At 42.6% G+C, this 25,907-nt stretch overlaps 1 protein-coding gene across 2 annotated transcripts in view; it reads left to right on the top strand.

Moving 5' to 3' along the window:
• Nucleotides 1-25,907, top strand: part of naaladl2 (N-acetylated alpha-linked acidic dipeptidase like 2) — a 1,153,361-nt gene that overhangs the window by 786,266 nt on the left and 341,188 nt on the right. For both annotated transcript variants that reach the window (XM_085990293.1, XM_085990292.1), the window contains one exon: nt 21,668-21,760. In XM_085990293.1, coding sequence (XP_085846419.1) covers nt 21,668-21,760 — 93 coding nt within the window. The remainder of the gene's footprint in view (nt 1-21,667; nt 21,761-25,907) is intronic.

Genomic DNA, 25,907 nt, shown 5'->3' with positions numbered 1-25,907 from the left:
TCTCGTATTGGGCATGCAGACAATGTGACCCAACCATCGGAGCTGATTGAGCGTGGTCAAAGCTTCAATGCTGGGGATGTTGGCCTTGGCAAGAACACTGACGTTGGTGCGCCTATCCTGCCAATGGATTTGCAGGATCTTGCGGAGCCAGCATTGGTGGTACCTCTCCAGTGCTTTGAGGTGCCTGCTGTACAAGGTCCAAGTCTCTGAGGCATACAGCAGGGCGGGTATCACTGCTGTTCTGTAGACCATGAGCTTCGTGCCGGGTTTGAGGTCCTGGTCTTCAAACACTCTCTTCCTCTAGCTAATTAATATTTTGTTGTTGATATAACTCGGCACAGACCAGTGATTGATACTGGGCCTTCCTGATCTGTAGGGATTACTGCCACACCACAGAGAACATTACCCTTATGGACTGTCAGGAGAATGTGGTATGCATTGTTTTTCCTATTTTTTTTTTGTTCACAATTTTAGACACTGTCACTTGTTTATGTCCTATGTTGTCACCTATATATTGAGTCTGCCTTTTGGATAAAGATTATATCAGACCAATCTTTAAAATGTAGCATCTATTTTATTCTCTCCTTGCTTCAAACTGCAAAGTACGTTCCATTTCCACTAAAATGTTGAAGGAGATGATTGATTGACACCTGTGTTATTCGGGTCTTCGCAGTCAAATCGGGTTGTTCTTGACCAGGTTTTAAAGTGGATCATATTCTGTGATCAAATTAAGATTAATGGACCCCAGATTCCTTTATTGTGTAACTGCAAAACTGTCCCTTTAAGGAGTGTACAAGATGAATCAGAATTACTGATCATCACTGTAGTTCAGGGTGTGCTGATCGTAGACCTGGATCCAAACTTAGGCTTGTAGCTGTTTTCCCAAACCAGGGACTGATAGATATGTCACGCTTTTTGTTTCCGTGAACATTCTGCTTACTTCACAGAGACTAAAGCGCTCGAGACACCATTAATTGTTTATAAATCTGTATTTCCATTGTTGTACTAAATATTGAATTATGCTCAACTGTTTGACAGATGCTGCTGCCATGTGGAATAATTAAAGGCCTCCCTTGTTGGCTTTCTTAGCCTAGTCAGTCCCAGCAAAAGCAAATTTTGCACTACTGCATTTGTTTTGTTAGGATAAGTTGACAGCCACGAAAGATGCCCTGCTTGGCATGCTGTGCAGTTTTTTTTTTATTGTTCAGAGCTTGATCAAAGTGTAGCTGTAAACTGTTCTTTTTCATTGCAATCAGAATTCTGCTACACAAACTCTCCTAATTCTTTGTGTTAAATCTTAATTTTCAGTATTGATTGCTAAATGTCATTCATCTCCCTTTCTTAACATCTGGGAGACAATGCTGATGTTGCAGTGAAATTGTTATTCCTTACTACAGAATGATTGCTATGGTTGACCAGTTTAATTTTACTACTGGCGTCCTTAGCTGTTGTGCGGTATTCAGCACTCCTAGTTTTTACCCAGAACTTGTCTCCCGTTGTCAAAGATGATAAGTGGGAATCCTCTTTGATGGTGAAGCATTGCATTTCCCTATAGTGAAATTGCATCTAGTCCATTGCACCTGGAATACTAAATACTGTAGAGTACCTTCATCAAGGTTTATTTGTATTCTTCAATGTAGAGCTAGGACACATCTTTTAATCCTTCTAACTTCTGAAGGTCAGTAGATTTTTAAACCATTTTCTCATTGTTAAGGATTTATTATTAACTGTAGATAAATAGTGCACAGAATCCTCGTATTTTCAGGTGAGTTCACGTCTAAGTAAAACATAAGTCACTGGTGATTTAGAAGAGCAGACATTTGACATTTTACAGAGCAAATTTTGAAATGCCAAATTATGACTTAATTTCACTGTTATTCAGAGTACAGAGATACTTTGTAGTAAGCTATGTGAACACAGTTTACCAAGCATAGAGACCTTTTTAGTTTATACTTTACTGACACAATATTTTAAAGAGTAAAAAAGGACTGAGGAAGGGAAATCAACAGTGGGAAATATAAACCAAATGGCTGTAGGCAACAGTACACACCAGAGGAGAGAAATCTGGTGCATAGCACACTGAATCCACAGTGCAATTTGCAGCAGCAATAAAGAAGGCGATAAATAAAGAAAGGATCTTGGGGATTTACAGCCAGTGGGATAGTACACAAATCCCAGGAGGTGATAATGAGTCTATACAAGAAACTGGGATGTTATCCCTGGAATGTGGGGTTTCATTCTGGTTTCTTTACTATAGCAAGGAGAGCCAGGCATTGGAGATTGACTGTTCTTTTCTGCTCAAACGGATTCCTAGCTAAGCACATCTGAGCTATGCAGAGAGGTTGAACAGCCTGAGATGTTTACCCTAGAGAAGAAAAGACTCAGGCAAGGTATTCAAGATCCTTAAGGGAAAAGTTAAATTGAACCCTGATAATACATTTAAGATTGCCACAAAGCCTAGAAACAAGGGGAAACTGGCTCAAGCTTAGGAGAGGGACGATGCACAGTTTTAACTATAAATGGTTGTGAACATAGGGAACAAATTGGCCAGGGAAGCAGATAATATGGAAAAATGTAACAATAATGAAGACAATTGGCCGCCAAAGGGGGATGGAATTGGTGGCAAGGGTACGCAATTTAGCTGAGGCCTGAGGCTCAATTTCAGGGTGGCTTTGGGCCTCACCTAAATAAATAAAATGAGCTGCCGGCACCTGTCGCTTCTCCACTGGCAGCTTGTCTTCCTCCATATTTGTTCTCTTTCTCTCTCTCTCCTGTTCCTTCTTAATTGCTGTAATTCCTTATGACCACCTCAATTTTCACTATCCTGAAAATCCAGTTTTATTTCTCTGTTTGCCCGTTTATCTCTCTTTATCTTAGCTTCCATCTGCTGGCTAGGCTCCATGCAAAGCATTGCTCCAAATTGGGTCACAAACTATCTCATACCGAAGGGTGAATTGCTGAATACCAGTGTGTATCTAGTTTTCCTCAGCCTTCAGTGGACATGCAAATGCCTCTCAGAACCCCACCATGATTCTGTTTCGTGGACTTGTGTGTTGATCTGTGAAACAATCCTTAATGCAGAGGTACCAATTTCTCCCAGAGACTGTGGCATTAATTAAAGAATGGGGGAAGGGAAATTAAACTATGTATTGAATATGCATCAAGTGAAAGGAACGTTCATTGTTCTGAAGATGAAAGACACTTTTTATGAGTTATACTAGCATTATGCAGTAACATGTCATATTCATGAGTTTAATAGAAGTATATTATATTTCAAAATTTTGTTTACTGTTTAATATTCAGTGGTATTCTGAGATAAATATTGCTATTTATCCCAGTTCCACTGGATAACCTCCGTATTAAAAAAAATTCCAGCTGCCAGTTTTTAGTGACCAGATTCAGCATTATGATGGTGTTCCAAGATGAAGAGGCTGCACTAAACCCACGGAATGGTGTGCACGCCTCCTGCAACAATTTTGCATGTTATCCCACCTTTTGAACACTGATATGATATTGGCCCAGAAATTCGGGTCGGGGGCTTCCCGCGGGTGTAAGCCCCCGAACTGCACTTACCTTGCGCACCGGCAGTTGAGCTGTAGGGCCCCGTGGAATTCCGCTCCGGGGCCTGGCCCAGCTGCCGCGCACTGTGCTTGCATGTCCCAGGGGCGTAGTTAGTGCGATGCGTCCCCTGGGATCACGTAGGCCATGGGCAGTCAATCGGAGGAGGGAAAAGCCCATTCATAAGATTGACAGGAAGACCTGTCAAAACTTATAAATAGTACGGGCCCCAAAATAGCAGTAAACCTTCAAATAATTTTTTTTTTAAATCACACTTTTTAAATAAACTATAAATTACATTAAATAACTATTTTAAACAATAATTTAAATTTTTGCAAAAAATAATTTTATATTCTAAAGGGGCTAAAAATAAACTTACCTTGCTTTAAAGTATTTAAAAATAATAAACCTGTGGAAAAAATGTTTTAATTTTAATTAATTGACCACTTACCTTGGAAAAAGCAGGCCTTTCGCCTGCTTTTTAAATGTGTAAATCCTGCAGGCTTAACCTCGCGTGAAAACCTGCAAAAAAACGTAAGTTTGATGCGCATGCGCAGCCTCTCCTGCGCGCGCGTTCGACCTCTGAACCCCTTCGTTCAGAGGATCGGAAGTGCCGGTTTCCCGCGCATGCAGAAAACCGGCACTTCCATTGGGCCCACGGGTGAGTACCCCATGCGTACTCACCCGTGGAGACCCGAATTTCTGGGCCATTGTGTGCACTGATGGTCTTTTCAAAGTAAAACTGGAAAATAGTTTATTTTCATCTAAATGTGTAATGCTGTGTGTGCATTGACTTCTCACTGCTATTGGGAAGCCACATGCTATGGCCTGCAATCAGCCTGAACGCTGCAATAATACCATAAAACCAAGCACCAGAATTAAAATCAAGTCAAATAGCATCAATAGTGATTTTTTTTAAAAATCCTTTGTAAATTAATGTTATTTGTCGCCTATGAATTATCCGTGAAAATAATGGGCAAAATTGTGACTGGGAAAATAAATGTAACTCAATGAGTAAGCTTTAAAAAGACATTGGGCTGGATTTTGCTCTCAGCAGTGAACGGACGGCGCTAGCCCTTCGTTACACTTGCACTTGCCCATAGACCTTCAGTGGGCTTTTGCACTGGAAGTTCCACTCAGCCAACTATCCAAAAAGTACAGAGCATCTGGGACTTGTGTGAACAGGGCAAGCAACTGTGTATCTTAACCAATCAGACTGAGGAATTGTCAGTGAGCAGTGCTGAGTCTGAACCAGGAAGTGCCAGTTTGACTAATTAATTCAATGTCAAAATCATGTACAGAAAGCGAATTAAAGTGAGAGAAAGGAAGATTGGGTTAAGAGAGAGAGAGATAAGAGACAATGAAAAAGTAAAAAAAAGCTTTATTTAATTTTTTTTTTAATCCGTTAAGTACAGCAACTTCACACTGTTCAATGTATTTCAATGCCGTGTATTTTGGCAAGATACAGTTATTGCACAGCCTCTGGAACAGCAGGGCATCGCGGACAGCAACTTCTCGATTTACGTATTTAAATGCGCACGTGCGGTCGCTGGAAGTTGCTGTCTGATTTACACATTAATAACGACAAACGTTATTAGCCTCACCGTTATTTCTACAGCAAAACTCGGCCCAATAGTTTGCATTCACATGCAGAAATTACAACGTAAACCTGTAGCATTAATCTAACATAATTAAACAGAGACCACAAATTTTTGAATTCTGATTCTGATTATTTAACTGTCATTGTTGAAAAATGAATTTAAGCTCATGAATCCCACAATTCAACCTTCATGCTAAATTTTGCATACAGTTTTTGTACATCCTCAGTGAAATTTAATTTGCTCAGGAAATGTCATCAGATAATACTGTGATTAACACATTTTGTGCTGTCCTCCCTACGTGTATGTGTCTGTGCGCAGTTAGACAGCCAGCCAAACTCCTTTCAATAACGACATGGGAGTCAGGATGTAGTGTCCAAGCTCCGGTGTTTAATAATGCCACACTTGCATGAGGTCAATGAAACAATAGAAATCAGTTGCATTGGGTTGGAGTAAAACTGAGAAAGAAAAAAGAAAGAAATGCACCTTGTTACATACATGAGATATAACTAACATCTAAACATGAATATGTAATGAAACCATTCAACTCACAGGCAATGCTTTCAAAGGCGTAACAATGTAAGATTACAGCGGATTAACTTGCAGCACGCTCCATGCTGATGTGACCTCTTTGTTTGCTATCACTATACTACTTCTTGTTGAGTGACCCTACTGGCCATTTCCATTTACTGCCACCTACTGGCGGCAACAAAACAAAACTCCTGCAATTATAAGGCAGAACACATTTGTTTAATTTACTTAAAAAAATCTGTTTGCTTATGGTTAAAATTTTAACCATTTTTCCACACTTGAATTCCTCATAGCTAAGGCACTGCCAAAGGCAATATTATTGTAGAAGCCCTCAAATTAAAGCTGCAGAGCGCATTCAATATCTAAGTACAGAATCTAAGAAATGTAGCTCAATTATTCTTTTTGGTATTTAAAATTCAATAGTAGTATTGTACTAGACGTCAGACTTTTCAGATAACCTCCTCTTCCTACATGACTAGTGGGCTAATCTTTCAGCCTCCATATTATCTGGTAGAGCAATTTTTCAAAATGATATCACTGAGCAAATACCTTTAAAAGTGAGTGACCCAGTTTATGGGTGTCATGACATACTGTGCCATAGGGTGTAGGTCATAAGTTGAAACCAGTGATTCCTTACACATCAAGGGGGAAAAATTGAGTCGCGCCCCCTTTGGGGCGCTAACTTCGCTGGGGCGATACTTTTAGTGTCCAGGAAAAATTAGCGCCGCTGCGGCCGAAATTGATTGGTAGCGCACCAAAAGGGAAGCGGGACGCTACTGGAAGCGCCCCGCCTCCCTCTTGGGGTGCTGCGATGGAATATTGTGGCGCTACAAGCCACAGCGTCACGCGCTGCGGCACATCGCGCCACAGTATTGCAGGCCTTCCTCCCCTTCTTAAAGGGGAGGGGCCTTGCACAGCACGACTGGGGATTGGAGTGCCAGCAAAAGAGCCCAGTACTCAAGAGAAGGGTCGGGTTCATGGAGCGCAGCAGGCACTCCGCAGGGGGTGCTCAGGTCAGGAGGCCGGGGAACGGCAGCGGAGGCAGGTGATGGCAGGCAGCCAGCAACAAAAATGGCCGCCCAGCACCTCGCCTTTAAATAGCGCTGCTGCGGCCGCAGATAGGCCCCCCGACCCCGTTAGACATAGCGTCTGGCGGTAAGTCAGAGGGCGCTACCAAAGATCGCGAGCGGGGCGCTGTGCACGGTGATGACGTCAGCGCCGTGGGGTGCTAACGGTTAGTGCCGCCGCTAACCTCCCGCTGAATTTTGCAGGAGACGTTGGCGGCGCCGCGCTCAGGCGCTAGTTGCTTTGCACCCTGTTAGCGCCCTCTTAGGGCGCTAACGTGAGGCACAAAGCAACCAAATTTTTCCCCCTAAGTTCCTGATCTTATTCTTGTTGTTTAAGAAGGTATTAACTGCTTTCACAAAGGGAAGGAAAGGAATGGGGCTGCTTCTGCACTATATAGTAGGCTGAATCAAACAGCAATATCAGGGCATGATAACCAGTCACCTGCCTGCTCTTCTCAATGGGAATGGTAAAGAGGGGAGAAAAGTTAAAAATGGGTAAGGAAGAGTGAGTCAGTTGCAAAACTAAATTTTTTAAATACCAAGCATTTAAAAGGTGGAAGTCAGAAAACGATTATCTTATTTTACAGTGTGGTCGGAGCCTTAAATTCTTTGAAAAACCCGTGGTCAAACAGTAGCAGTATGTGTTAGATTTAGTATTGGCTCTCAGCAGTTATTTCTGTAATACATGGAATTTTCTTAATTAAATCAGCAGATTGGGATATAAGTACAAGTCTCCAGACAAATCAAGCGAGAAAGTTGCTGAGAGTGCACTACTGAATTTTTGAAGTGGTGGATATTTCCATTACCGACTGTGTGAATTACTGTGCATAATAAACCCATACAACTTTAAAAAAAGGCTTACTTTGTGAATCAAATTATATTTTGTTTAGTGTTTATCCCAGTCAGCTCCTACCCAACACATCTCACCCACCTCAGAACTGGCATGAACAGTCTCCCAACACTTTGGGGGTGATTTTGCCAATGGGGGCGCATTGGAGGCGGGACTGCTGCTTGTCGGGTTTTAGTCCCGCCTCCATCGATTTGTGGCCAACCCACGCTATTGTCCCTTGATTGACCTTATTAAGCCTGCCCAGCGGGCTTAGCAGGCCAATTAAGGGGAAGCCGGTTACAGAGAATGTCAGAGTATGACGTTTCATCTGTCAATGAATTGTCATCGTTTGGCAGCTCTGTGAAGCTGTCAAACACTGACATTCTCTGTTGTTTAACGAGTCCTTGTATTCAAGACTCATCAAATCCCTCTTGTGAGCAGAAAGCAGATGGCTGTTGCATCGGAGAACGCAGCAGTCATCTGTCATCTCTGCCAGTGAGATGCGAGAGTCTCCGCATCCCCAACTGTTGAAGCCTGCAGGAAGAAACAAAGGTAAGTTAACATTTTCTATCACTTTTCACTCACCTCACATACTTACCTCTCCACACTTGCACCCATCACTTACCTCCACAGCGCACTTTTGCACCCCTCCGACCCCCGCAGACCCATTGCTCGCCTCCGTGACCCTGGCGGGGCTTCCCGACGTCGGGAAGTGTTAGGTCCTCATTTGAAGATTTGCTTCAACATTTTATGGGAAACTATAGCCAGAATTCAATCTGAGTTCTACGAATATTCATTACCCTTTTGGGCTGCATCTTTGAATTTATGTTCTAATAAGAATACTTTAGTTAAAGTACTGTCTAGTAACTCCACCATTTCACAGGATCACAAGATAATTACAGATGAGGAAGGACGTTTGGCCTAACTTAGTTCATCCATTCAGAAAGTTCTTCCTTTGCAGTATCTAGTTGTGCCTTAAATGATTCCACGCTTTTCACCTTCACTTCTCTAATTGGAAGTCTATTTCATATATGGATCAAATTTTATCTGAAGAACTTCCAAAAATCAATCCTAAATTTGCCTTTTAGTAGGCAATGATGCCTATGAACCTGTATCCCCTTGTCCTATTCTTACAATTTAAAGTAATTTTCTGGATTTATCTTTTCCATACTGTTAATTATCTTCTACACCTCTGTAAGATGCTTCTTTTCAAGTGAGAAGTCCAAGTTTATCCAGTCTTTCTTCCTAATTCAGACCTCTAACACTAGGGATCAGGCTCGTGGCGTTTCTCTGCAGTGCCTTCAGCACTCTAATGTCTCTCTATGGTGCCTTGGTGATCAGATACAATACTCATCGTGTGGTCTGACCAGACCACTATACAGTTTAGTCATGACTTCCTTGTACTTGAATTATACGGTTTGATATGCAGTTTATACCAGTCATCATTTATTGACTTTGTTAATTGTTGCTCTGCATTGGTTGGACATGTTAAACAATGGGCCGTAATTTGCAGTCCCTACGGATGCGTACAAGGTGCGCACGCACCCGTAAGGGCTGCGCAAGTTCCGGGTTTAGGCATGTGGTGCGCATGCCCTAAAACCCGCAACTTGCGATTTGTCAAGAATTCTCTTGACAGATCGTCTGCATCCCCCGGAAAAGGACATCCGCGGACGGAGAGTTGGGCTATTTGTAGAACTTCTGCCCAGTGAATGCCCGTGAAATTCTTACGCCAGGTAGGCGTAAGGCCTGCTTTTACCAGAAAAATAAAATTTTATCAATAATTTATACATTGAAAAACTTGTTAAATAAAGGTAAGTTTATTTTCAGCCCCTTTAAAACATGTACATTTATTTGTCAAATTTAAATTTGTTTTAAATATTTAATTAAATGCAATTTTAATAAATTTTAAATATGTGATTTTTAAAAATTTATTTGATGTCTAGGTGTATTTTTTTGGGTATTCCATTCATACTTATGGGGATTCCGTACGTACGGAAACCCTATTAAGCATGAATGGGGTTCCCCCTCCTGTCGGTCGTTGGTCCGGCCCACGTGATCCCAGGGGTGCTCGCAAACTGCCTGCACCCCGGGCCTCTTCCCGCGGGTACCCGGAGAGGCCCAGGACCGCGAGTCTCCATGGATCCCAAGGCCCCAGGTACGCGGGCATTTTTCCACGGGAAGCCTCCGACCGCAATTTCAGGGCCATTAAGTCTCGTAAGACTCCCGAGTCTCTCTCAACTTCATCCTGAGCTATTTCAGCACTATTCATGGAGTATGCGTGTTGCCTATGTTTCCTTCCTATATGCAGCACTTTACATTTGTATGCATTAGATTTCAAATGCTAGCATTCTGCCATCTTATGTATGTTTTCCAACTTAGTTTGTAATTTCTGAGCTGCCTCCTTTGAATCCACTGTCCCTCCCAGTTTGATATAATTTGCCAGTTTAACTAATTTGCATTGAGTTTCTGAATCTAAGTCATTGATGTAAATTAGAAAATAGTGGTCCCAACACCAATCTCTGGGCACCACCCCACTCAGTAATTCCACCCCACCTTGACATCATTCATCCAACAAATACTCATTTTTTACCCTTCAGCCAATTTCTTAATCTGTCCCCAAGATTTACCCCACATTTCCATAGCTTTGAACTTAACTAAAAACCTTCTATGTGGCAAATGTGTGCAACAATTTTTATATGGAACTTTGTGAAATGACATTTGGAAGTCTAGGTACAACATATCAGGGGGCTTTCCAGTGTCCCCTTAGGTTGTCATTTCCTTAAAAATCTTCAAGGGGTTTCAGTTAGGATCTTACTCTTTTGATTCCTTATTGACTGCAGTTTACCAGGTTAATATTTTACAGATAATTTGCAAATTTACTCCTGATAATTGATTTAACTATTTTGCAGGGGATTGAAGTAAGATTAATAGGTCTGTAGTTGTCTATGTCACCCTTTTCAAATGTGGGCACCACATTAGCTTGTATAATTTCTACTGATACCTCCCCAGTGTCCTGATAATGATTGCCATTGCTTCACAAGTCACCTCCCTAGTGACTCTTCGCAATCCAGGATAAATATCATCGACCCCATAGAATTTATTTGGTCTTGAGCTCTTTTAGCATATCTGATACTTCCATCTCACTGATATTAAAGTCATTTGTTTTGCCTTGGCTATCTCTGGAAATGCATGTTGCTCATGTCTTTCCTTGTAAATACTTGGAGGAAGTTATTCAGAATATTTATGATCTTGTAGTCATCATCAGTTTCAAACCTGTTTGCTTCTTTTATGGTTCTTATTTCATCTCTGACTACCTTCTTACAATTGAACTACTGAGAATTTTGTACTGTTGTATTTTGCCTCAAAGTACTTGAAGTAGCTATACTTCATTTTCGTTCTTTCTTTGCTCCTCTAATCAACCTTCTAATGTGTTTCTCCATGTTACGACATTTTTCATTCTCTTTTTATTAGCAGCAAATAATAGCTAAATAATAATTGTAACAGCGAGTCGACTGAAAGGTCCACTGCCAAGACAGTAATTTAATTTTGCTTTGTTAAAAAAACAAGTTGAGTCATTTTTCATGGCAAAATTGCACATAATTCACATAGGAACCGGAGTAGGTCATTCAGCCCCTTGAGCCTGTTCTACCATTCTATTAGATCATGGCTGATCTGTACCTCAACTCTATTTTACCCGTCTTTGATCAATATCCCTTGATACCCCTCACCTAATAAAAATCTGTCAATCTCAATACTGAAAATTTCAATTGACCCAGCATCCACAACCTTTTGGGGGAGAGTTTTCCAGGTTTCCACTACCCTTTGTATGAAAAGTGCTTTCTGATTTCAATTTTGAATGGCCTAACTCTAAGATTATATCCTTTTGTTTCTTCCACCAGAGGAAATAGTTTATTTTTATCTACCCTATCGAATCTCTATCACTTCAACACCTCGATTAAATCACCCCTCAACTTTCTAAACTCAAGGGAATACAAGCCACATTTATGCACCGTGTTCATAATTTAACCCTTTAAGACCTGGACTAGTTCTAGTGAATCTGTGCTGTACCCCCTCCAAAGCCAGTATATATTTCCTGTGGTGCACTGCCCAAAACTGAATGCAGTACCCCAGATGGGATCTGACCAAGGTTCTGTACAGTTGTAGCATCACTTCCTTCCCTTTGCATTCCAGCTCCCTTGAGATAAAGGCCAACATTCCACTAGCCTATTTGATTACTTTTTGTACCTGTGCACTAGCTTTTAGTGATTTGTGTATCTGGACAACCAAGTCCCTTTGCTGCTCCACAGTTTCTAGTCTCTCATCATTAAGACAATGGGCCAGTAATTCCTGTCCCAACGCGTGAGCACGGACGGGGTACTCACGCGTGGGCCCGGAGGAATTGCCGGTTTTCAGCATGCACAGCGCATGCGGGGATTCCTCTCCTCTGACCCAAGGGGTTAAGAGGCGGAATGCGTGCGAGGTTTCAGGTAGCGTATGCGCGCTGAACTTCCCTTTTTTTTGAAGAGTTGCCCGTGGGGAAAAGACTCCGGTTTTTACGCGTGGAAAAAGCAGCCGTAAGTACTTACTTTTAACAGGTAAGTGGTCTATTAAGTAAAATTAGAAATTTTTTCCACAGGTTCATTTTTTTTTGAAGACTTTACAGTAAGGTAAGTCTATTTTTAGCCCCGATTTTTTATATAATAATTTTTTTCACAATTTAAAATTATTGTTTAAAATAGTTTTTTACAGTTATTTATAGTTTTTTTTAATTTTCTTTCAAGTTTAAGTAGTGTTTTGGGGCCAGGAGTTTTCATGAGTTTGACAGTTCTTACTATCAAACTCATGAATGAACTTTTGCAACCTCCCATTGGTTGCCCAGTGCTCACGTGATCCCAGCCGGCTCATCGCACTAAGTGCGCCGCTGGGTCACGCACGCACAGCGCGGCAGGACCTGAAGTGGGCCAGTGACAGGAAATGCAATGCGGGCCAGGATTGAAATGTCAGCGCGCTGGGTAAGTGCACATCGGGGGCTTGCACGCGCGGCAAGCCCCCGATCCTAATTTCTGGCCCACAATTCCAATTTGCCTTTCTTGGATCCCAAGTGGATGACTTCACACTTCCCCACATTGAACTCCATCTGCCACAGTTTTGCCCACTCACGTAATCGGTCTATGTCCCTTTGTAACTTCCTGCTCCCATCACCTAGAATTTTAGTCAAATGCCATTTTGACTTTTATCACTTAGATATTAATTTTATCACTTCATGTTGTGGAAGAAAATAAATCCAAAAAAAACACCTAAATTTCCTTATTGCTGAGCCTGGGAAATGGGACAGTAAAGATGAAAAAGGAGCAAAGATCCATTGCATTAGTTCTCCATCACCACAGCACTGAACCAGGATTCATGGGGCTTTCCTGAGTGGGTGTAACGGGGCCTGCACTTGCGATAGGTTCATATTGGAATGAAGCAGGCTTATTTTCCATTACATCTAGGAATGGGGTACCAAAAAATAAGGATGCTCCAGAAAATCTGGTGCTGGAGCTAGTGTCTGGACCATCCTCAGATGAATGCTTGAGAGTTGCTCAGGCCAACTTAAAGAGGAAACTGGCAATAGTGTCCTGGCCAATATTTATCCCTCAATCAACATCACTAAAACAGATTATCTGGTCATTACCACAGTGCTGTTTCTGGGAGCTTGCTGTGCGCAAATTGGCTGCTGCGTTTCCTACATTACAACAGTAACTACACTTCAAAAGTACTTCATTGGCTGTAAAGAGCTTTGGGGCGTCCGGTGGTCATGAGACTGAGAAGTGTGGAGGAATAGAGAGACCTTGGAGTGCATCTCCACAGATCCCTGAAGGTAGCAGGACAGGTAGATAAGGTGGTTAAGAAAGCATAAGTGTTACATTCTATGCCTCGACTAATAAAAGGAAAGTAAGAGCAGGGAGGTTATGCTTGAACTGTATAAAATACTGGCTGGACCACAGCTAGAGTATTGCGTACAGTTCTGGTCACCGCATTACAGGAAAGATGTGATTGCACTAGAGAGGGTACAGAGGAGATTTACGAGGATGTTGCCAGGACTGGAGAATTTTAGTTATGAGGAAAGATTGGATAGGCTGGGGTTGTTTTCTTTGGAACAGAGGAGGCTGAGGGGAGATTTATTGAGGTGTATAAAATTATGAGGGGCCTAGATAGAGTGGATAGGAAGCACCTATTTCCATAGCAGAGAGGTCAATAACCAGGGGGCATAGATTTAAAGTAATTGGTAGAAGAATTAGAGGGGAGTTGAAGAGAACTTTTTTCACCCAGAGGGTGGTGGGGGTCTGGAACTCACTGCCTGAAAGGCTGGTAGAGGCAAAAACCCTCAACACATTTAAAAAGTACTTGGATATGCACTTGAAGTGCCGTAACCTACAGGGCTACGGACTGTAGTGTATGTACCTTTAAGGGGAGAACTACTTTTTACAGCTTCTGTATACTGTAGTACCGACAGTGACCACACCTGTATATAAACCCTGAGTAGGGATCTGTACATTTAGTTTTAGAGTAACTCCCATCCAGTAAACACCTGTTGATTGTTCCCTGCAGTCTCGTGTCTAGTTATTGAAGGACACACAACATCAAAATACACGGATCTAACATTGGCGACGAGAAGATTCAAACCTACCTGCAACTCTGCATCACCTCCCAGGGATTCGCTCCTGGAGAAAAGAAAAAAAAAGAAGGCTGAATCTAGAAGCACGGGCGTCGACCATTCAGCGGAGTCTTGAGCATCGCAGGGGAGGCTGTTGAGAGCTGGGCTTGGTTCTCCAGTCACGGTGGTCCAGCGAAACGGGCTGGCAACAGGTACGGCGCAGACCCTTCCCGGACAGCGGTGGCTAGAGCCGACCGATGGCACAGAAAAGGCCGAGCAGCGTCGACGGGAGAAGAGAGAGGGTAGAGCGCACAGGGCGCAGCCGGTGTTCAGGACCAAGCGGCGTCGACGGGAGAAGAGAGAGGGTAGAGCGCACAGGGCGCAGCCGGTGTTCAGGACCAAGCGGCATCGACGGGAGAAGAGAGAGGGTAGAGCACACAGGGCGCAGCCGGTGTTCAGGACCGAATGGCGTCGACGGGAGAAGAGAGAGAGGCGCGAAGGAAAACGCGCAGAGCGCAGCCGGTGTTCAAGGGACGAGCAGCGTCAGCGGGGAAGAAAGGGAAACGCGCAGAGCGCAGCCGGTGTTCAAGGGCTGAGCAGCCGCAGCGGAGAAGAAGGGAGAGCGCGGAAAAACGCCATTTTGAGCCGCAGCGGAGAAGGGAGAGCGCGGGAAAACGCCATTTTGAGCCAGTCTAACCACACCCAGGGATGCCGAAGAGTGGCAGTATCGCGTTCGACAATGAAGTCAAAGATTGGACGACATATGTCGAACGCATCGAAGTGTACTGCAAGGCGAATGAAGTGCCAGATGAGAGGAATGCGCTGGTATTGTTGAATTCAATGGGTGCAAAAACATATGGCTTACTGCGAAACCTAGTAACCCCAGAGAAGCCAGTGGAAAAGGATTTTGGAAACATAGTGTCAATCCTACAGGACCACTTAAACCCCACACCGCTGCTGATAGCAGAAAGATTTAAGTTTCACAAAAGGAACCGGCATAACGATGAAAGTAATGCTGAGTATTTAACGGAACTGCGCAAGCTATCGAACACTGCCAGTTTGGAACGGGACTAGCAGATACTTTAAGGGACAAGTTTGTGTGTGGGCTTCAAAGTGAAGGAACCCAGAAACGGCTTCTATCAGAAAAGGATCTTACGCTGGACAAGGCTTTCAGCATGGCAGTATCACACGAAGCAGCCGCATGGGGCGCTGCAGAGATACAACGGAGACCGCAAGAATATGGCACAAATGAAATGTCATACGGAACAGTGAAGTGCTATCGCTGCAGCAGAACAACACACAACCATAATGATTGCTGGTTCAAGGAGAAAGTGTGCAGACAGTGTGGAAAAGTAGGACACATAGCAAGAGTCTGCAGGTCGGGAAAGAAAACCAGCAGCAAGAAATCTCCACAGGAGAAGTACAAGAAGGTACATAAGGTGACGGAGAGTAGTTCAGACGAACAGAAAAGTGATACAGACTCCGGAAGCAAGGAGCTGGGTTGTCTGAAACTACATAGTGATCCAAACGGAGGATCACCAAACTATCTGGGTCACGCTCAAGATAGCTGGAGTCCAAGTGAAAATGGAATTGGACACAGGATCAGCCCTACCAGTCATAAACCGAAGGGACTACAAGCGGCTATTCTCACATATACCCTTGAGAGATACAGAGATTGTCTTGAAGACGTACACGGGGCAAAAAGTCTACCCCAAAGGAAAAATAAGGGTGAACGTTATATATAACGGCAAGGAAACACCAAAAATGGACCTATATGTATTGCCAGATGGAGGACCACCACTACTAGGACGTGAATGGATCCAGAAGATACAGCTAGATTGGCATTCCATACAAGCACTGACTGTAGATGCCAAAAAGGATGACGACGCCACACCTGGACGACTGTCAAAAATGCTAACTGACGCACAAGAAGTGTTCCAGGAGGGACTTAGAACACTAAAAGGCATAACAGCGACGATCAAAATAGAGGAAAATACAAGCCGTTGAAGCAGAGCTGGAAGGTTTGGAACGTTCAGGAGTACTGTCCAAAGTGGACTGGAGCGAGTGGGCTACACCCATCGTTCCTGTAATGAAGAGGTCGTTGAGTAATACGCCTGGGGAACCAAAGAAGGTTCGCATCTGTGGGGACTTTAAGGTGACAGTGAACCCAGTCCTTCACACGGTACAATATCCGCTTCCGCGGATTGAAGATATTTTCGCCTCGCTATCTGGAGGGAAACGCTTCACTAAGATTGATCTGGCCCAGGCGTACCTGCAAATGGAGGTAGAAGAAGCCTCGAAACAGTACCTCACGATCAACACTCATAAAGGTCTCTACCAATACAACCGCCTGGTGTTCGGGGTAGCATCAGCTCCGGCTATTTGGCAAAGGGCAATGGATCAAGTCCTGCAAGGGATTCCAGGGACCCAGTGTTATTTGGACGACATCCTGGTCACGGGCGAAAATGACAGTGATCACCTTGCCAACCTGGAGCAGGTGCTCACTAGATTGCAGGAATATGGGCTCCAGGCAAATCGCCACAAATGCGAGTTTTTCCAGAAGCAGATCTCGTATTCTGTCCACGTTATTGATGAAGAGGGGTTACATAAGTCCCCTGAAAAGATTGAGGCAGTAGTCAAGGCTCCAGCACCGGAAAATGTGTCACAACTGAGGTCGTTCCTCGGGCTGGTGAACTACTACCATAAGTTCTTGCCGAAGTTGTCTACTACACCCACTGAACACCCTACTGCAAACGGGGGTACCATGGAAGTGGAATGACGAATGTAAATGAGCTTTCCAGAAGTGCAAAGAATTGATCACATCAAAAGAGGTGTTGGCTCATTTCAACCCAGCACTACCAATTCAGTTGGCGTGTGATGCATCACCCTATGGCATTGGAGCGGTGCTGTCGCACAAGTTCCCGGACGGCTCGGAGAGGCTGGTAGCCTTTGTGTCTCGGTCACTAACCCCAGCCGAGCGTAACTACGCCCAGATTGACAGGGAGGCCCTCGGCCTAGTGTGGGGAGTGAAAAAGTTCAACCACTATCTGCACGGGCAGAAGTTCACCTTGCTGACTGACCACCAACCACTTGTCTCCATCTTTAATCCAAAGAAGGGCGTTCCGGTGATGACTGCGCAACGGCTACAAAGATGGTCCCTTTTTCTAGGGGTGAACCAATATGAAATCGAGTATAAGGGCACAAAACAGCATGGAAACGCTGATGGGCTATCACGCCTGCCACTGCCTACTGCGGAGGAAGCACCAGCAGTGGACCCTGTCGAAATATTTTATTCGACTATAATTGAACGCTTGCCAGTAACTAACGCTGATATAGAGAAGGAGACCTGAAATGACCCAACACTGTCTCGGGTATATGACTTGGCGGTGAAGGGATGGCCAACACATGGCGACTCACTGTTGCCAGCATTCTCATCCAGAAGAGAACAGCTGTCAATCTGCCAGGGGACCTTGATGTGTGGATCCCGAGTGGTAATTCCACCCAAGTTAAGGGAGAGAGTGCTAAATGAGCTTCACGAAGGCCATCTGGGAGGGGTGAAAATGAAAAGCCTTGCTAGGGCTTATGTGTGGTGGCCGGGGATCGATCAGCAAATTGAGGACCTGACAAAGAGCTGCTCAGGATGCCAGTAGGTCCAAAATGCACCACCACATGCCCCTCTACACCCATGGGAGTGGCCCTCATCTCCATGGCAACGGGTGCATAATGATTTTGCTGGTCCATTCATGGACTCAATGTTTTTAATAGCCGTGGATGCGCACTCGACATGGCCTGAGGTGATCAAAATGTCGTCCACCACCACGGAGAAAACGATTGCAGTCCTACGGACCATATTTGCCAGGAACGGCTTGCCAGAGCAGATTTGCTCTGATAACAGACCACAGTTTGTGTCCGAAGAGTTTCGAAGATTCATGAAAAGGAATGGGGTAAGGCATTACACATCCGCCCCGTATCATCCAGCCACAAATGGATTGGCTGAGAGGTTCGTACAAACCTTTAAGAAAGCAGTAAGGGCCATGTGCGATGATGACATTCCACTGCAGCATAAGGTGGACAATTTCCTGTTAGCCTACAGAAATGCGACACATGCAGTCACCAACCAGACCCCGGCCATGATGTTCTTTAACCGAAGGTTGAGATCTCGTCTGGATTTGCTCAGACCAAATGTACGAAGAGATGTTGAGAATAAGCAATTCCAGCACATCAATGAGAAGCCGACAAGGAGCTTCAATGTAGGGCAACCAGTCTTGGCCCGCGACTACCGAACAGAGAAATGGCAACCAGGAACGATATGCACACGGCAGGGGCCACTAATGTACACAGTGGATGTTGGGGAGAACATTGTGAGACGCCATGTCGACCAGATCCTAGAGTCACAGGAACGAGTCAACCCCATGTCTCGCGCACCTGGTGATGAACCCGACATACAGGTAGCATCTACCCCAGAAACAGTAGCATCGGAAGCTGATGAACCAACTGACGACAGGGGGCCTCCGCACCAAGAACAAGACACTCAGGAAAGGCGCTATCCAGAAAGGATCAGGAAGCCGCCCCAAAGACTGAATTTATAAATGGACTATTTTCAGTTAATGTGCATGTTAAAAGTGTTAATTGTTAAATGAATGTTGTGGTACTGTTAATCTAAAAGGGGAGGAATTGTAGTGTATGTACCTTTAAGGAGAGAACTACTTTTTACAGCTCCTGTATACTGTAGTACCGGCAGTGACCACACCTGTATATAAACCCTGAGTAGGGATCTGTACGTTTAGTTTTAGAGTAACTCCCATCCAGTAAACACCTGTTGATTGTTCCCTGCAGTCTCGTGTCTAGTTATTGAAGGACACACAACATCAAAATACACGGATCTAACACGGACCAAGAGCTGGAAGGTGGGATTAGGCTGGATAGCTCTTTTACATCCAGCATGGACACAATAGGCTGAATGGCCTCCTTTTGTGCCATAAATTTCTATGATTCTATGAAAGGCCGGATATAAATGCAGGTCCTTCTCTCTTTAACAGTTTGCTGGTTGTTCTATCTCCCAGCAGGATCTGTGGGCCTCTAGCTGCTGCTCTCTAGGAACAGCTAGAAAAGCCCTGAGGTCAGCGAGAAGGCGCTCAGCCTGCAGCTATGCTTCTATTTCCAATCCGGTTTCTAGCACAGGGCCCTACCAGGGAGCAGTCCTGCACTGAGGGTACAGCTGGACTGTGGGTATAGCCCAGGGTAGGAAATTTGGGTGCACCTAGGTTTTCACATGTGTAGCACACCTTGGGAATGCTGCACCTGTCTGGTGCAAGGTGGGGAGTGAGGAAGATGGAGAGAATGGCCCTCTAAAGTTCTGGAACCTTTGAGTCTGTTTAGATTTCATTTGTGGAGAATTCCATATTCAACGTATTATTTAAAATAAATGGTTGGAAGCAATGTTCCCGCGAATTATTTTTTATTGATGCTCGGCCCATTCAAAATACCGCGCATGTGTGGTTTTTCGCATTGAAAAGCCAGCGAGCTGACTACGTGGGCGGGAGGTCCAGAGAGCTGTGTGGCTGTGCAGCTTAGAGGGAACATTGGTTGGAAAATAACTTTCTGACTCACACAGGAAGGCATCCTTTGAGCAAAGCAAAGGAGTTTTCCTTTGTTCGGTAACCTGTTAAAGTTGGAGTGATGCTGTCCTTTTATTGTGTTGCTTGATATCACAGTCCAATTTAAATTTAACATGCAGCTAGTTTTTTTATTGATTTCATTGGTCTGGATTTTGTGGTCAGTGGCAAACGAATGGTGCCAGTCATTCATTACACTTATACTTGCCCACAGACTTTCTGTGGGATTTTGCACTGGAACTTGCTGTGATTAGAAAGCTATTTTGGTGCAGCGCCCTCTATAGGGGATCTAGGACCTGTGCACAGGGCAAGCAACTGTGTATATCTCCTTAAACCAATCAGATTGAAGAATCGTTGCTGAGCAGCACAGAGTCTAAACCAGGAAGTGTCAGTTAGAATATTTAATTCAATGCCAAATCATGTGCAGCAAGCAAAATAAAGAGAGGGAAAAAAGATGGGATTAAGAGAGAGGGATAAAAGAGACAGAAAGAAAAAGTTAACACAAAATTTAAGCTTTTCATTTTTTTTACATCTACCAACAATAATTAAAATCTGAACGAATGAGACTCTGCATTTGTAAAAGTTAATTTTCAGTGCCAGAGAGGTTGTTTGGCAGTAATTAAGACTTAATCACGCTGTTAAAAATTTACTTACACTGGAATGGACACGCCCTGACTACTTCTGGCGAGTTTAGCGGGTATATATCACGTAAGTACAGCCACTTCACACCATTTCATGTGTTTCAATGCCAAGTCTCTCGGCAAGATACCGGTATGGCGCAGCTTCTGGAGGAGCAGAGCAACTCTGACAGCGTTTCACTGCACATGTGCGGTCGGCAGAAGTTGCAGTCTGATTTACACTTCAATAACGGTGAGCGCTGATAGCCTCACTGTTGTTTCTACCGTGAAATCCAGGCCATTGTTCATTTTCTAAGGCACAGCAAATTAATTTTAAAAATGTAAGTTTTTCCTTTTTTGTATTTAAATGGCTATTCATAAAAAAACGTTGTCAAATTAATTCTTTGTTCAATTTTTATAACAGCGGACAGCTTTTCCCTCAAAACAAATGTGAGCAGAGGTGGAGGAGCTGCTTTATTGTTTATGACTAGCTGTGAGCTGTCAGTCAGTGAATACTGCTTCTGAGTGAAATGGTGACTGATTGACAGCAACTTAAAGAGCAGAAATGAGACTGCAATTGAATGAACTGATTGCCGCTGTCTGAAAATGTTAAAAGCCAGACATTTCATACATTAGAGCCGTAGTGCTTCATGAAAGCATCATTTTACATTAACAGCATTTTAACTGTACACCCACAAGATTTTTCTGGAAAACATGGACAGTCATTCAAAAAACTATTGCACTGACATGCTCATCACTGGCAGTGGAACTTCAAAACCAAACCATTTATTTAAAATCATTGGTTGCAAGGCAGCTTTCTGAATAGTGTGAAGGTGATGCTTTGAACAAAGCAAACATGAGTCATTTTTAATCCAAAAAAAGAACCAATTAGAGTCTATGTAATATTTTAATGATAATAAAATGAAACTGACAGAATTAATTTCAAATGGCCAACGCTACTCCATGTTTATGACATGCTGTTGACAGAAGAGTTGACAGATTCACTGGGTCTGGGTGCTGGGTCTGATTCTAATACTTCGACTAGCCTAAAATTTTTATGTATTCAGCTTGTGTTTATCATTTTAAAACTGGTAGTAACATAGAGGATACAGATTAGCAAAATGCCAACATTTGCTGAGAATTCCTTACAACTGTGTACATCCCCTTTTCCTATGACCCCTTATTAAGTCTCTATCTGTTTTATTTTGAATACAGTCAGTAAAACCATCAGGCTGGAGGTGGGAACAGTCTCAGAGTATAGGACGATTCAGAATGTAATTGGCTACCTGAAAGGATCCATCAACCCAGGTAACTTATTTATTGTTGTAGGCCAACTCATAGGAATGTTTAGTATAACATATATAGTAATTCCGCAGCAGTGACAGAAATTAAACAAACATTCTGCAATGTTAAATGTTGCCTTTCTACTGGTTAAATTCCTTGTTTATTTATCTAATTGTGTGTATTGTTTTAATGGCCTCAGTCAGTTATATTTCCTATGTAAAATACACTTGGTGTGTAGTTTACAGTTCAATGACAGATCACAGATTGAGGGGAAATTTGGTTACAGAAAAATCTATAAAAATCAGTTATGCACAATGTCATCTTTAGGATGTGTGACAGTAATTGGTGCCGCACTTCTGTGCTCTACAGTATCCCTGTTCACATGAAATAATGTCTTTGCAAGTACAAAATGATTTTTCACAACCTTTCATTGCTTTCATTTTTGCTGTAACAGGTTTTACTGAGTGCAGCATTTAGACCAAATGTGATTAACCGAGAGAAAGTGTAGCACAAGTGAGCTTTTGAGAAATTGTGTGTTCGACCATGACCATTAAATTAAAATTGAATCTGTCGAGCAGTTGAAGTACTTTGTCCACTCCAATTTTTTCCATGAATAACCAGCTCTTTAAGAAAGTCGCATGCATATTACTTCATTACCTCTAGAACTGGTGCCACTTTCTCCCCTTGTTAGTGAGCAAATGGTCAATCTATGGAACAAGCTACCCAGGGAGGTGGAAGCCATTGGTATTGATTTATTTAAATGCAAATGAGATAGATTTCTTTCAGAAAATATCATTTTGGAATACAGTATATGAGTAATTTGAGCCATGACATGTGTTAAGCGTAGCATGCTTGGGAAGAACAGATAACTTTGGACCCATGGCTCCCAAAGCTCTCCACCACTTGGGTTTTCCTCACATTACGCCTGGCTCTGTTGTTGGCTAATTGATGGCGAATGATTGCTATAATTAGTCAACAATTCCATTATCATTGTATCATGTGATTACCAGGATGGTAGAAGGCAAACTAAATGGACCTTGGTCTTGTTTTGTCAAGCAATTCCTATGTTCCTATAAATAAACGCTGTGGCAGCAGATATGTCAGTATTATTGTATCTGCAATAATGTGCAAAGTGGATGTTTATTTATTGGGTATGGCCTGAGAGTAGGTATTTTGTAATGAGTGAGAAAGAAATAGAGATCCTTTTGATCCTTTAAAGACCTCAGGATGTCACAAAGCACTTGACAGCTAATGAAGAACTTTTGAAGTGTAGTCACTGTTGTAATGTAGGAAACACAGCAGCCAATTTATGTACAGCAAAGTCCCACAAAAAGCAAGATAATAATAACTAGATAATCTCTTTTTAGTGATGTTAGTTGAGGGATAAATATTGGCAGGACACCTCTGCTTTTCTTAGAAATAGTGCCATGGGATCTCTTATGTCCACCTGAGAGGTCAGGTGTAGCTTTGGTTTAATGGCCCAGATATTCCGATCTCTACGGGTGTGTACGTGCTGTGTACTCACCCGTAGGGACATCGGAAATGCTGGTTTCAGGCATGCACAGCGCATGCGCTGAAAACCAGCATTTCCGATCTGTCAAGAATGGTCTTGACAGATCCTCCAGCTGCCTGGGAGAAGGGCCTCTGCGGGCGGATAGTTCCGCTTTTTGGAGACCCTCCGCCCGCAGACAACCCTTACAATTCTTACGCCTGGTAAAAGCAGGCGTAAGGCCTGCTTTTACCAGGATAAGAGTTGAAAAATGTTTTGAAAGAATTTCACTGATTTCACTGATTTATCATTTAAAAATACTTTAAAAAAAGGTAAGTTTATTTTTAGCCCTGTAAAAAACTTAATTTTTTCAAAAAATTTAATTTTTGTTTAAAATACTGTAATTTATTGTAATTTCAAGTTATTTTTAAAATGTGATTTAAAAAAAAATTTATTTAAAGTTTTACCATGCTTTTGGGGTGATCGCCATTCATATATTTGACAGGTCTTCCTGTCAAGTGTATGAAGGGAGATTCCCTTCTTTGATTGGCTCCCCATGGCCCACGTGATCCCATGGATGCTGCGAACTACATGCACTCCTGGGATACGTGGGCCCTGCACACTTAGAGTTTGGAGAGGCCCAGGAGCGGAAGCGTGTGCGTCTCAGGAGCCCTCAGGCAAGGGCGTAGATTTTTCCAGATTGCAGGCCTCCGCCCGCGGGAGGCCTGCGATTGGAAAATACAGGCCAATGTCTTGTCCAAAAGACGGCACCTCTAGACAGTGCAGCACTCCCTCAGTACTCCGCTGGACTGTCGGCTTAGATTTTATGCTCAGGTCTCTGGAGTGGGACTTGAACCCATGACCTTCTGATTCAGAGGCAAGAGTGCTACCGTTGAGTCACAGCTGACTGTGGACCTGATGGTAAAATTAATTTTGGTTAACAATCCTACCATCTTGTAGTGTATCCTGTGTTTTCATTGCAATAATCATGGTCTTAAAGGGCAAGGAAAGTCTAGAGGGAGTTATTTCTGTTCATTTGTCTAAGTGAAGAAAATGAATAAAAACATTTGTAGTCTTTAAAAAAAAACTACATTTGCTGTTCAGAGGAACTCTTCCACCTTCCCTTCCCACTTGTTATATCGCTGAGGGAGAAAGGTGTCCCAGAGTGGTGCCAATAATTTCTTCAAATAGACATTTGAACAGGATGTTCGCCACCTTAATTTCCCTTCTTCTTTAAAGACCATGTTCGTGGCAATGAAAAGCAACAGGGCACTGATTGAACTGAGCCTGCATAATGCACTTGCCAGAATATAAAGTTTCGATAGAATAAAACATTCATGCAGTAAATCGAGAATGCATTTCAGAAGATAAAGATACATAAATCCTGTGCAAATCATATTTTGTCTGAATAATGTTGCTAGAACTTTCCTTATAACACTTAAATCTCAGTGTTTCAGATTACTATCTTTATATTTTCATAGGAAGTGTGTAGCACTGAAGCAAACCCCAATGTAATTACTGTCAACTAACAAAAACATTTCCTTCTGCTGCTTTCATAGTTCAATCTGATTGAACATTTGGTCCACTAAATGGGCTAAGACTAAACCTTTTGCACACAAGTACTGATTGTAGATAACCATATGTTTTATGTGTGGGCTGCTAATTTAATTGAATGAAAATCTGTTTAGCAGGTGGTAGTGACACATTTTCACATAATTCAACTAGCTGTTTTGGAACACGTGAACTGATGAATTCGTATTTCTTCATCGTTCTCAATTTCTATCTACACAGTCCAAATAGGGTTTATTTAACTGATCTAACAACATGCTGGCTGATTTCTGGATGCAGCTAGATTTCTAGATAGATTGGATGTGTTTGCTAAACAACAAAATAAAATTCTTTAAAAGGAATTTGCTATCCCTATCCTGGAAGCTTTATTGTTTATTGTTAAGAGGGTTTATGTCATGTTTCAATGAATCTCACACTAAAATGTTGCACTTACAATGTGAGTTGTCCATTTCATTTGTCAGCTCTGGCTTTAAAAAAGTCTCTGATGCTTTACATTCAGAGATGCATGTTGGAATAGGATTATTAAAATTCTACTAACAATTCAAAGCCTTCTCATTTCCTTAAATGAGTGTTATTGTGAAACTGTACCTCTGACTGATGTAATCAAAAGATGTGCACATTCATTACTATTTCAAAGATGCAGGGGAGACATGAAGGACATTTAGACAGCATCAGTGCAGATAAGAAAAGTATTAAAAAACAAGAAATAAAACTTCCAGAAATAATGTTTTATGTTCAGTGCCTTTAAATTAGCTAAACTTGCACGGAATTCATAAGAGTATACTGCAAAGCAGGAATTGCAAATAAATTACATTTAGTTTTCTGATTTATTATATATCTATACTATATATGGAAGTAATGAGGAATACAATTTAGTAAAACAGTGTATAAAGCTGAAAAATTAGTTATATTAACAAGTTTACCAAATAATAGCAGCAATTCAACTGCTAAATCACAGGTTTTAGCTAAATTGCATTCCAATTTTTTTAAATATTTGTCTCTGAAGCTAAATGACTTGGTACAATTTCTAAAAGCTGGAAAACATGCTTTGAACTGCAAGGTTAGTATTGGTGCAAAACAATTTCCGCTTTACTTTGACACTCAACTTGTAGT

The sequence above is a fragment of the Somniosus microcephalus genome, chromosome 6, assembly GCF_052327205.1.
Source record: "Somniosus microcephalus isolate GS21.2 chromosome 6, FLI_Smic_1.0, whole genome shotgun sequence".
NCBI classification, from domain to species: Eukaryota; Metazoa; Chordata; class Chondrichthyes; order Squaliformes; family Somniosidae; genus Somniosus; species Somniosus microcephalus.
This window is presented reverse-complemented; position numbering and strand designations above follow the sequence as displayed.